The sequence below is a fragment of the Eschscholzia californica genome, unplaced genomic scaffold (genome assembly GCF_041429995.1).
Source record: "Eschscholzia californica isolate CP2 unplaced genomic scaffold, dmEscCali1.0.p SCAF_3, whole genome shotgun sequence".
Taxonomy (NCBI): domain Eukaryota; kingdom Viridiplantae; phylum Streptophyta; class Magnoliopsida; order Ranunculales; family Papaveraceae; genus Eschscholzia; species Eschscholzia californica.
The window spans coordinates 44,468,380-44,482,596 of record NW_028238420.1 but is presented as its reverse complement, the minus strand read 5'-3'; the positions used below and the strand labels follow the sequence as shown (position 1 = coordinate 44,482,596).

The following is a 14,217-nucleotide window of genomic DNA, read 5'->3' as shown; positions in this document are numbered from 1 at the left end:
AAGAACTCTCGTATGGTTTTGCACGTGTTATTGTCTAATTTTGGTGCACTCACCCACAACTTGTTCCAATTATTCTCTTGCACATGGTGTTATAGTGAGGTATGATAAAACCCGATTTTCGACGTCTAATTAAGTATGCGCAAGGCCATGCGGTAATAATTTCGAATATTATTGTACACATGTGTAATATTTATCTAAACTATGTTGTGGTTAATTATCATATACCTTCCTTATAGCTCTATATGTTGGGTGCATAATTTTCTATAGAGAATCCCAGCAACCTATCGGATTTTGGTTTGAGCAAGAAGTAGATTCCATTATTGTGAATCATAATGGAAAGATCTAGAGGAAGAACTTATAACCCTATATGCTGAAGTTATCTGGTTCATCTGGAAAGTCCATGTTTCACTAGTAATAAACAAACCCCGCTGCAAGTTGTTCAAACAATTAAGGCTATGAGTACTACTCCCTTAAAGCTAACTACAAAGGTCAAGAAACTAAAGCAACACAAATGGAGTCCTCCATCGACACCATTTCTTAAGATCAATACGGATGCTTCGTTCACAGTCTTCACTGAACCAACAGGCATCAGATGTGTTATCCATGACGAGAATGCAAAATTCATCTCAGCTTTCTCGGACACAGTCAGAGGTCAGAATGCAGAGGAATGTGAATGCTTGGCTATCATCGCAACACTCATCTGGGCCGACGAAATGCAACTCCAACATATTCAAATAGAAAGCAATAGTCTCAATGTTATCTCTGGCATCAATGATCCAAACTTCACCACTCAATCGAATCAAGGAATTAAAAGGCAATTTCAATAGCGTCTCGTTCTCTTACATTCCTCGCACGATCAACACTAAGGCGGATGCTTTAGCAAAATGGGGAAGACAACATCAATGCAGACACACTTGAAACGAGGAACCGTATTTTATTCTCAGTGAGAGATCTAGCTGTTCTTCTTAATTTTCTGTTATTTCAAAAGAAATTATTGTGAATCATAATACGAAAAATAGGGAAATATTTAGTTGTATGTAATCGATTAGGTTTGTTCCGATAGGGTGTAAATATAGTCTATAGATGTGTGATCCCTTGGTGGGTTGGACACATCATGTCGTCTCGATGATCTATATATATATATATATATATATATATATATATATCCTTATAGCTAAAATTGGGCGACAGGGACCCACAACCTTGATCAGGTCCAAATTGGCCTCGATACAACCAAGCATTTTGGATCCCATCTGGCCCAATTGGTACATAAACTGGGTGGGCCAGCTCACAACCTTGACCATGTCCAGACGAGAATGCTATGGCCAATATGGGCGACCTGGCCCAAGGGTACCAGTAGTTTGTAGGCAAAATAATCCAATGCCCTAACATTTGGTTGAGTCAGACCCCTGTCTGGGCTGGGTTTGCTATTCGGGTTGTGTCCACATCTTCCCAATATTCGTTTGTAGATAATGTTCATCATGTTATGTTGGAAAGTTGGGCCTTGACACTACAAAAAAGGGTCTATTAGGGACGGACAAAAACGTCCCAAGAATGAAAAAACCGTCCCTAAAAGTGTATTGGGGACGATTTGTATCTGTCCTTGAAAGCGGCATCCCAAATAATATTGGGGACGGTTCTAGGGATGGATGGCATCTGTCCCAAAGCTATTTTGGGACAATTTTTAACTGTCCCTATATCAACGATTTTAGGGACAACATATATTTGTCCCTAAAAAAGGTGGCGGGGATTTCCCTTCCTTAGCGTTTGGGACAATTAATATCTGTCCCTACAAGTTTGACGGGAATTTCCTCTTTTTAGTATTCGGGACAATTAGTATATGTCCCTAAACATTTGGCGGGAATTTCCTCTCGTTAGCATTTGAGACAGATAATAGCCACCCCTATAAGATCGGCGACAATTTTCTACTTCGTGTACTTAATATAGTTAATATTCGTCCCTACAATGTGATTAGGAGTTTTCCACACAATAATTAGTGTATACAAGAGGGAAAATTTTCCTTAAACCAATATTTAAAAAACACATATTCACATTAACATGTTTTGAGAAGTCCCCTGAACAAATTCACAAGTCTGGACGAGAAAAAGTCAAACCAAAATAAGAGAATAGACTATTAATTCTTCCATAGGAAGATAAAATTCCATTAAAAATAAACTACTCTAACTTCATCCTCCCATCTTGCTTTTCACGCTGGAGGAAGATAACATATTCACATAAACTACTCTAACACCAGCCAATAGAGCTCCATCCCGTCCCTGTGTCATGGACAAAAAACAAAAGACAGGGAAAACTATTAGTTTATTCCCTTTTTCGAAATTAAGACACGGCAAATAATACAAACATGTTAAAACTTCTATAAAATTGTTAAAAGAGCAAACATTCACACACAAAATCTTCTTAAAAGCGGTAGCTTCACAATAAGTTCGTGTTTAATGTTCTAGCAATCTAGCGAGCATACTCTCATTGGTCTTTGCGTTGCATTTAGAATAGAGTTCTATTACATAGTAATGTTTCATATTAGGTGTCAAGGTCATATAATACTGCATTAGTTCTAGAACAATGGTCTAATTCAGTAAAAGATAACACCAAAACGTACGCCGATGCAGCAGAAGCTGCAACCCATTAGCATGCTGCGACGCAGCAGCTGCAACCCTTTGCCCTGCTGCGACGCAACAACAACTGCAACCCATTGGCCTGTTGTGACGCAGCACCCTACACTTGCCCTGTTCCATAATATTTACATTGTTGCGATTATAAAGTTGTGATAAAGTGGGACGTGAAATTGTGGCATAAATACAAGTTGAGTGGATAATGTCATTGTCTAACCAAATGTATAATGGAACCACATACTTAAATCACATGGTGAGGTTAAGTTTCACGCCCCATATATTTTGGTCTCTCAACACAATCTTATTTTTATGATTATAATTATAGATATCAAACAGAACAACATATACAAAATGAAAGTTTTGTTTCAGTACAAGTAGACAAATTTTTTTCTGAAAAAGTAGATATAAGTATTATACTAATTACCTAATTGAGAAATGGTTCACTAATATGCCAATTTTAGTTCTCGCTTTATAATCATCAAAGATGAAGTTAGTTCACTAGTTGTAGCTAAAATCAACCCTATTCTGTGCAGTAAACATGTACAAGGAAATGGAAAAAGGATCAAGATACCATCATCTAATCTACCTATTGGTGAGAGAGATTAATTCGGATGTCCTTTAATTCATTCAAGACTTGAACAAAATGGAAACTAAAGAAAAAGAAAGTCATTGAGTTTCAGTCTGGTACTAAGTATTCAACAATACTACCTACAACAAACAGGACAAAGTAGTAATATCCGACTATAACACTTCCGCATTGCTAGGTCGCCGCTTCGCTAAAAGTGTGGAGACAATTTCAGTATCCACTTTTTTTTTTCTTATCTTTTAAAGCATTTATTTGAATAATTCAAGGCTTGTACAATAATAATACATTAAGGTTACCATATGTTAGTAAGGTAGTGTAACTGAAGTGTGACTATTTGTGTGATAGATATTATACTACTAAGGAGATAAGGTTACATCATGCTAATCAAAATGTGAGGATGACCTTGGGTCGTTACGAGAACTTTCAAATGAGAAGCTAGGCGTAGACATGTAGCTGCAAAACGATTACATAGATCATTAATATCAGTTGAAATGATCACTACATACTGAATTATAATTCTATTAAGAATCTACCTCCCCATCGCGAAGACGTTTAAAATAAGCCCTCATCTCGTCTAATTCCGCTTTTGTGCTATTGAGTTCTTTTTTCATTTCTTCCAATTGTATCTTTAAGATTGAAGTTTCTTCGTAGCTCTTACGTTTAAAGTTACTTTTTTTTACAACTATTAAAATTATTGAATCTTATCAGTTATTTTGATTTTTTTTTTCTGAAGACAAATTAGTTTACTTAACGTGAACAAAATGAGAAGAAAGTATGCTTTTAAATTAGTTTCATTTAGATTCTACAAAAATACAATTAAAAAAACCTTGCAATAAATCAGGGACCGATATATCCCTTCAATCGTACTTTGATGTTTAGATATAACTAGTTTATGTTTAATTAAATATGTTTAAGAAAACATAAGAATTGATAAAGATATGTAATCAATATGAAATCCAAAAAAATAAGAACTCTTCTATGGTTTTGCATGTGTTATTGTCTAATTTTGATGTACTCACCCACAACTTATTCCAATTATTCTCTTGCACATGGTGTTATAGTGAGGTATGATAAAACCCGATTTTCGACGTCTAATTAAGTATGCACAGGGCCATGCGGTAATAATTTCGAATATTATTGTACACATGTGTAATATTTATCTTAATTATGTTGTGGTTAATTATCATATCCCATCTTTATAGCTCTATATGTTGGGTGCATAATTTTCTATAGAGAATCCCAACAACCTAGCGGATTTTGGTTTGAGAAAGAAGTAGATTCCATTATTGTGAATCATAATGGAAAGATCTAGAGGAAGAACTTATAACCCTATATGAAAGTTATCTGGTTCATCTGGAAAGCAAGGTGCGAATCATGTTTTAGTAATAAACAAACCCAGCTGCAAGTTGTTCAAACGATAAGGCTATGAGTACTACTCCCTTAAAGCTAACTACAGAGGTCAAGAAACTAAAGCAACACAAATGGAGCCCTCCAGCGACACCATTTCTTAAGATCAATACGGATGCTTCGTTCACAGTCTTCACTGAACCAGCAGGCATCGGATGTGTTATCCATGATGGGAATGCAAAATTCATCTCAGCTCTCTCTGACACAGTCAGAGGACAGAATGCAGAGGAATGTGAATGCTTGGCTATCATCGCAACACTCCTCTGGGCCGACGAAATGCAACTCCAACATATTCAAATAGAAAGCAACAGTCTCAATGTTATCTCTGACATCAATGATCCAAACTTCACCGCTCAATGGCAATCGCGGAAGCATCTGAATCGAGGAATTAAAAGTCAATTTCAGTAGCGTCTCGTTCTCTTACATTCCTCGCACGATCAACACTAAGGCGGATGCTCTAGCAAAATGGGGAAAACAGCATCAATGCAGACGCACTTGGAACGAGGAACTGTATTTTATTCTCAGTGAGAGATCTAGTTGTTCTTCTTAATTTTCTGTTATTTCAAAAAAATATTATTGTGAATCATAATACGAAAAATAGGAAAATATTTAGTTTATGTAATCGATTAGGGTTTGATCCGATAGGGTTTAAATATAGTCTATAGATGTGTGATCCCTTGGTGGGTTGGACACATCATCTCGTCTCGATGATCTATCTATATATATATATATCCTTATAGTTAAAATTGGGCGGCAGGGACCCACAACCTTGATCAGGCCCAAATTGGCCTCGATAAAGCCAAGCATTTTGGGTCCCATCTGGCCCAATTAGTACATAAACTGGGTGGGCCAGCTCACAAGCTTGACCATGTCCAGACGGGAATGCTATGACCAATATGTTGGGCGACCTGGCCCAAGGGTACCAGTAGTTTCTAGGCAAAATAATCCAATGTCCTAACATTTGGTTGAGTCAGACCCCTGTCTGGGTTGGGTTTGCTATTCGGGTTGTGTCCACATCTTCCCAATATTCGTTTGTAGATAATGTCCACTATGTTATGTTGGAAAGTTGGGCCTTAAAGAGAACTTGGGCTCATTTTACTTTGTGAGCTGGACCAGGCCCATACAATATTAATTGCTCATTGCACTCAGTAGTAATATAAAAGTCGGTTGGCTTTCACTACAGTTCTGGTGGATTCCCGATGCGAGGACATTTTTAGAAGTTATTTCAAGAATCTTAATTATATAAAAAAGATTCGAATATGATTAGGTTTAAGATACCGTAATACTATATGCAGTAAAGAAGATCCAGTGATTGTTATAATCGTTGTAATCCTACTTAACAAGGCGGTGCCTGTGAGTCACTCGCTCATTCTTCAACAAGCACGCGATCAGATCCGTGGTCTCCTTCCACTGTTTGGTAGTTACAGTTTCATGACGGAGATCTGACATATTTTTTGCATACACTATTGCTAAGCTCTCACTAGAAGGTTATAACTGCTGATGTCGAAAAATGACCTTCCATTAGATCGACATGAAAAAACGAAGTTTAAAGTGACTACATCCATATTCAAATTAAACTGTCACCTAAGACAGTATGAGAGTCATACACGTGTGTAAGGCATGAGGTATATTTTGAGAATAAACCTTGATTGGTAAATTGAGTGGGTAAAAGGAGTTTTATGGAAGAGGCTCAAATTTACGAACTCTCGTTATCGGAAATAAATTAGTTGTTTCACTGTCGTCTAAATTTGGTTTAATATTTAAACGACAGACCATTGATAATCAAACATTCCAAATAGATTTGTCAGATACGTGATCTGATGAAACAAGCCCTATTAAGTGAACTTGGAATATTTCATTAACACCTCCCTAGACCAGGTCGTTGCATGGACAACAATGACTAAGGAAGACTAGCACGTGAGGTCGACGAGATATCACAGTTTCATGGGCTATAGAAATAGGAGTATTCAACTCGACGACGTGGGTGTGTAATAGGGATTATACATTGGATAACCCTCAAATGAGAAGTACATCAATCGTAATGAACGTCAGACGCTCCTCATTGACGAAATTGGAGAGATTCTTCAAAACATGAGTGCTCCACTCATCTTGTGTAAGGAATGTTTGACTTTGGTTCCGTTAAACGTCGCGCCGTAAAAGGAGGTTATAAAGACAGATACTGGGAAAGACATGAAGCTGAGTGTGAGTGCAAGAATGGATTGTGTCATCCTAATTATATTAGGAAAAGTGTCTCAAGGCTGCTTGATGAGTAGCAACTGGAAATTCGTGGCCGCGCTCAAATGGATTAGAAGTTAATCATTTGTCTTTGACAGTTGTACTCGGGATCAAGAAAATCTGAAAGATATGACGTATCAGATAGGATACAAATTGACACGGAAGTCGAGCATTGCACTTGTTTAAAGTACAAGTGGGAGTCTGAAGGAGATGTCCTTTGACCAAAGATGCAATGCGAGCAATTTGTCAGATAGGAGAATTGATGAGGAAGATTATCCAGTTCGGATGATTTAGGGGTCGTAGTGTTTAGCTAGAAACCAACTACGATCGTCGAATTACGAAGTAATTCGCGGCTAACTTCGCCCGGATCCTACATCGAGTTACACTAAAGAGTGACAATTGATTGACCAAAGGAACTAACTGCTCTGATATAGGTCACCAGAACTAATTGCTCTGATACCAACTGTGACGCCCTGTGTCCCAAAATAGACACGACCACGGCCCGACAATTCATAGATAAGACAAAAATTCGGCAAAGTTTCCTCTGTAAATCGAACCGGTCACACCTGTAAACGTGTCATCCAAACCATACATTCGCATACATAAGAATAAACTAAAACGGAAGCTACACAAACTCAACTCAGTTTTAGGACGAAACTCAAACCACAAAAAAAAAATTACAAAAGCCTCATAAACATCGATACAATCTATAAACAACTCTAAGTGTTAAGTATATACATATTAGAGTTTGGTTTCTGCGATAACTACATAACTTTAAAATAACGAAAAGTCAATGAACAAACGACCGAAGAAAACGACGCAACGCCACTAACCTCGTCAGACAAGATCACTGGCTGGAATACACACTCCGCCTCGAGGCTACTACAAACACATGCACACTGACAACTGGTAGGGGGTCAGAATACTCACCGACACGAGTTATTCTGGTAGAAGACCAATCCAAAACCTATCACGTTTTCAAAATTTTATTTGATAAGTTCTAAACATCATGACAAAATGAGTTATCAAACCAGTTACTGTATATACTATATACAAAACCATTTTTCTTAATCTAGCAAGCAATGGTAGTGGTTAGCTGCCCACCCCTGGTGCGCTCCCAATTAAGAGAGAGTACCTCAGGAGAAAATATAATGCGTTAGATAGTACTGTCCCATAACGACACTAGCTAATGCAGTCCTCGAGAAAGAGACTTACCCTTAGTCGGTAAGCCTCTCTCCCACTAAGGAACTCCACAATCATTAAAGAGTTTACCTCATGATGCATATATACCTTAAGTATCTAAATACTTTTTAGATCACCGAGTTCGAATAAGAGAGCTGTCCCCCAATACCCATGGAAGGACCTGAACCTCATTCTCTTCGGTACCCTGTCATGCATCTAATGTAATATTTCAAAATCAGTCTCATTCGTATATCAAATCCATATTCTCATATTCGATTCAAATCAGTTTCATTCATATATCAAAACCATATTCCCACATTCAATTCATTATCTTATCAAACGCGGAAATGGAACAACTAATAGTCATATCACGCACAAAGCAGAGGGATCCCAATCAATGTCACCTCCTAGGCGAGCGGTCAGGGTGTACGACCCTAAGTCTCGAGCTGGAGACACGAGCACTAATGGCCAATAAGTGAAGCACTCTACTCCCATGGGTCTCATGATTAGTGTCGCACCACCTCACCGGTCTCACACGGGTCACACCCATGTCCACATGTCATCCTAACCTCAATGGCTATGTGCCCGTAGGTTGGCATAATCCGCAGTCAGGTACATACAAGAAAATCTCAGTAGTTCGCAATCACAGTAAAACAGTTCGAAAACATTTCTCATGTCACAGTAACACAGTTCGAAAACACTTCTCATATCGCAGTAAAGCTATTCAAGCATATTCCAGTTCATCATTAAAAATCGAGTTTCATGCTCCCTAAACTCTAGTTATAATGGCGCATATATAACTAAACCTAACATATTTCATAATCTATAAAACCATGTTGGATAAAGGATTCAGAACCCCTACCTCAGTCCTTGCATCACCAAAGACATCCCGCCTACCAGACGACCTAACTCCTCCTTATTCGCATACTCTGGGATAAGGAAGAATAACCAAAACCGAATAGAAATATTATGTTCTAAACGAAGAACCGTGCACGACAAAAACAATAAATAAATGAAAATAACGAAAACTTAAAACATAAAAACAATCTGTAACGCTGGAAGACTTCGAATAACCGAATTGATCTCTTACTTCATAGTCATGTCAACTGAATAACCAAAAGGCATCACAAACCAATCAATCAACTTCCCATAAACTCTACTTTTCATTTTAGAGTCTCCATAAGCCGACAAATCATATAATGAACCCCTAAATCTATAACTGAAATTATCCATTTACATGAAATATGACAAAATTCGGGTAACCATCTCTATTCCAATTCATTCCCAAAACTAGTCCAAATATGAAATTCGAGCATTAAAATAATTCGGCAGCACCCCATCTATATTCGGACACCCCGAAATAGCCCATAATATCCTAAACATGTTTCTGAACACAAATCATTTCGAGAAATTGAATAATAACTGTCTAAATAGCTCCAAATTTTGAAACCAAATGAAATTAGTATAACTATACAGTTATCGATATAACTATCAATAAAACCATCAAATTTGGACGAAATAGAAAATTTCAAACCGCTAGAATGTAGAATAAGTCGAATGGAATTACTTGAAAAAAGTTTCGTTAAATTCCGACCACCGAGCGCGAACTAATTGAGACCGTAAGAATCGAATTCTAAATCCGTAGGTAACTTTCCCATTCTTTTCCCTCTGGCGGTTCAAAATGAAATGAGAAAAATGGGGTTGGACGTTGGTTTTAAAGAAATCAAAAGGGCTGCCACATGTTGCTTACTTAAGTGGCCATGTATTTTTATTCTTTTTAAGTCCTTAAATTACATTTACTTTATAAACAAGTCCACCATATTTTATAACCCACTAATTCAACCTCCATTAATTACCAATATAACCCCCACTTTAACCTTTTCTTTTCTTCCTCCGCCCACAACTAACCATGAACAAAGTATATAGTCCATTAAGTAACATTGGAAACATGGAATGTTACATGGACGGCCACATCTTCGGGAAATAGGAAAATAGAAACTACTTTGTATTTTCGACTATTTCCTTAATTCTTATTCAAAAGAGCTTTTAGGAAACCTAATTAGGGTGGGACGCTAGTTGAGGGTTCTATATAAGGCCTCTAGGGACTTGAATAAGGGTGTAGAAAATTCTGTAAGATGTTTCTTACTCTATAACATCAAGTAGAAAGAAAGAGAGAAAATCCCAACTATCTATCTAGTAAAAAAGAAGAAGTGTTCTTCATATCAAACCACCATTAGTGTTCTAGCTAGCAACAAGGTGGGAGATCAAGATGATCATTCAGATGTCTTGAGTAGAGGAGCAAAAATTGGAGCTCTTGGTCTTCATATTCGATCGGAAAGGTTCGAGGGAAAATTTTGCGATTAAGGTAATCCTAAACTCTTAGTTAATTATTAGCATATGCATGATGATCTTGGGACCATACTATTGTTAGACATGAGATGTCTGAGATCCCGCTTAGAACACTAGGTGACACCACAACCCAACATTGTGGACTTACTGTATCACCCCACAAAGAGCTACGGGAGAAACGCCCTTTCGAATGGTGTACGTCATGGAAGCCGTGTTGCAAGTCGAAATAGGTAAGCCGAGCTTACGAGTAAAGTAATTCGACCCCGAAAAGAAATTATGAGCTTATTCAGGGAACATCTGGATTTAATCAAAGAAGTCCAAGATCAGGCCGAGGTCAGAAATTTAACCTTCAAGGACGTGATGGTAAAACAACACCAATCCCACATGAAAGAAAAGAATTCGGCATGGGGGACTTGGTATGGAGAAATTGCAAGTTCCTTAAAAACCCTCTTCAGTAAAGTTCTTCCTGACTTGGGAAGGCCCTTACAAAATTATAAAGGTGGTACGACCAGAAACTTTCACGTTGAAAAACGCATCAGGGCAAATCCCGCACACCCATGGAACGCGGAACATCTTAAGCCGGCTTTCATAAGGAAAGACGAAACTCTGCATAATCCTCCAAACTAAAAATGGGGGAGTAAGGGCCTACATGCATAATAAGGAGTCTTTTATTTTTTAAAGTTTTGAAGCAATTCTACGAAATAAGAAGGTTTCTTCCAAGGAGAAGTCCTAGTCTAAACTAGTCGGGCTCAAGACGACGAAACAACCCTAGTAGCCCAAGCCTCGACCAGGGGCACAAGGAGAAGTACTAGTCAAAACTAGTCGTGCTCAAGCCGACAGAAACAACCCTGGTAACCCAAGCCATGAGCGGGGGCCCAATGAGGAATTCTAGTCTAAACTAGTCATACTCAAGTCGACGAAACAACCCTAATAGCCTAAGCCACGACCAGGGGCCCATGGAGAAGTCCTAGTCTAAACTAGTCGTGCTCAAGCCGACGAAACGACCCAGAAGCCTAAGGAGAAGTCCTTGTCTAAACTAGCCGTGCTCAAGCCGACGAAACAGTCCTGATAGCCCAAGCCACGACCAGGGGCCCTAGGAGAAGTCCTAGTCTAAACTAGTCGTGCCCAAGCTGACGAAACAACATAGTAGCCCAAACCACGATCAGGGGCCCATGGAGAAGTCCTAGTCTAAACTAGTCACGCCCAAACTGACGAAACAACTTGGTAGCCCAAGCCACGACCAGGGGCCCAAGGAGTAGTCCTAGTCAAAACTAGCTTCGCTCAAGCAAACAGACTAGCCCTGACAGTGAGAGCCGCGATCAGGGGCAAAGGTGGAACCCTAGTCTAACCTCAAGATAAAACTAAGAGGGGCCTTCGATGTAACTCAAAATTGCTCCAGCCTAACAATCAATATACAAGGCTAACCGGTTTTCTATTTTGCAGAAGGATCTAGTAAGTTAGGACATGCATATTAGGATAGGTCTAATTTGAATTTTATGTGCAGAGCAGAACATTCAGAGCATGCGCATGCTATAAAAATAGGCCAGTTTATGAAAATGCTTATCTTGATGGGAATCAAGAAAATTAGTAAGTTAGGAAAATTGCATTAGTAAGACTAGGATTATACTAACAAATTAATACCCTTTCGTGTCGATATCATAAAAATGCATGCAGAAACATCAAGTCAAAGGAGGAAGAAGAAATCCGATTAAGCGATAAACAGAGATGTTCATTGACATCAAAAAGTATCTTTACATACTAGAAGAAGAAGAAGAAGAAGAGGAAGACGGGGAAGTAAAACATAAACAACCACTGCTATAAGTCGGCAATTTCCCTGGCGAACCAGGTATCCCATCACCTCAAAAGTCACCGGTCGACCGTCACTCAGAATGCCCCTCAAGGTGAAACGCAACGGACATAAGGGTTAGCAGAGAGAACCATCTCCAAGTTCTCAAACACGATCAAAACCATTCAATGAAGGACCCTGACAAAGGTTTCGCCTTTGACGTCAATACTGAAACGATGGATAAAAAGGTCGGGAATGATGAGAGTCAGATAGAAACCAACTCCAACATTATCTCTGGGAAGAATCCCGCGAACCGCCAGAGTAGCCATCAGGGAAAGGTAAGAATATTCAGCCATCAAGGAAGTATTTATAGAGACGGGAGGCTGAGAAGTCGAAGCGACCGAGCACTACCACCGAAGGGCGTTAATAAAGCAATAAAGAAGAGTGCACCAAGGAACCTCCCCGTGAGTAAACGAAAAGACAAGTAACTAAATATAGTTAGTAAACAATCACCATAATTTTTACTCATCCTCTAGGGAGTCTATTACAGAAGAAGTTATAATCAAGGACACCACGAAACACGCGGCCAACGGGGCTATTATAGAAGAAATTGCAAAAGAGAAAAGAGAGAACCTTTCTTCCAATGAGCCAAGAGAAAAGGAAGAACTGAACAAAGAAGGAAAAATGGAAGAACACAAACGGCAAGGGAGTGACTTGGCAGAACCACCTACTTCACCTGACCTTGAGAAGACAATCCACTTGGTGGGTCCCGGAAAAGGACGACCCTAGGGAAGAATTTTTCACCACCCGCATTGCCTTCCTTTCGGCAAACACAACTTGAGGCGACACCAAGAACCACCTCTGTCTAGTGGGACATTCCAAAATGACACGTAAAATTATCATGACCATTATAGAAAAATCCACCTATTATCACTGCCATTATAGAAAAATGTCAAGTATAAGAAACGTCAAGCTTAAACTCGAGCAGGGGCCTCATCTTGAAGGAACCAAAGCTGAGGAGCTAACAGCCTCATCTTGAAGGAACCAAAGCTGAGGAGCTAACAAAAAATACGCAATAAAAATTTACTGGAAGGAAGATGTTCTTAAAGAAAACTTAAACCTTAAAGGGGCTATTTATAGTGGAAGAAGAAGACCAAAGGATCCTCTCAACAATGGGAAGGCATTAAAAAGATAGAATAATAGTGCCTCGGTAACGTACCATACAATAATCTCTGGGCGTGAAATTGCCGCTGAAGACTGACCAAGTAGAGAAGAAATTAATGAGACTCGACAAGACTCATTCGCCTCCCTAATCAGGAAACACCACGTACCCCGCACATTGCAATAGTGGTATTGTGGGCAGTTACCTAATAGATCAAGGCCAAAAATGCGTGATCAGAAGATCAAATATGTGACGTCACAGAATCAAGAGAAAAAGCGGAAATTATTCCCAAGGCACGAAATCGAAACGTATCACGCGTAAATCAATACGTGGATAAACTTTTCAAAACCATCTGCCAAGTCTGCTCCAACAAAAACGACAAAAACGACCCTGGCAAAAGAAGACTCCACAAGTTCGACTAAAATCAGCTTCGTCATGAGCAGAACAGCTCGACCAGAATCGGCTCCGGAACTACGAGGAAATCAACCCAAGCTGAAATCAACTCCGGAACACGGAACTCAGAAAAGCAAAAGAATTATCGAGTTTCACGAAACAACTCTGGTCCAGGTATGCCTATTGCCTTCAAGACTATTTAAGTAATTCAATACTTAGAACTTGATAGTTACTTCTACTCCTTAGTTTCTCTACTTTCGACTAAGGAGTGGTGGGACTCATGATGATGCACAAAATGTCCAATCGTTGACCAACGTCAATAAGTCAAGAATAAACTAGAAGTCCAATGGTCAACCCGGCTTAAAGGTAACATGACTGTTGGACCTGCAACACTCCGCCACCTACGTCCGGAACTGGGAGGTCGGCCACGATCAGCAGTGGGGCTCCATCCTTGCTTCACATAAAACACAATAAGGTCAGCCCTAAG

The 14,217-nt window shown here is 39.1% G+C and overlaps 1 protein-coding gene across 1 annotated transcript; it reads left to right on the top strand.

Moving 5' to 3' along the window:
* The first annotated feature begins 455 nt into the window (after nucleotides 1-455).
* LOC147550719 (uncharacterized) lies at nucleotides 456-827 on the top strand. Its single transcript, XM_086668489.1, has one exon. It carries the CDS (start codon nucleotides 456-458, stop codon nucleotides 825-827), a length of 372 nt encoding a protein of 123 aa, XP_086524615.1.
* Nucleotides 828-14,217: the final 13,390 nt, after the last annotated feature.

What these genes read in the sequence shown, in the direction of transcription:
- LOC147550719 (XM_086668489.1), top strand. Translation starts at nt 456, where the DNA reads ATGAGTACTACTCCCTTAAAGCTAACTACAAAGGTCAAGAAACTAAAG.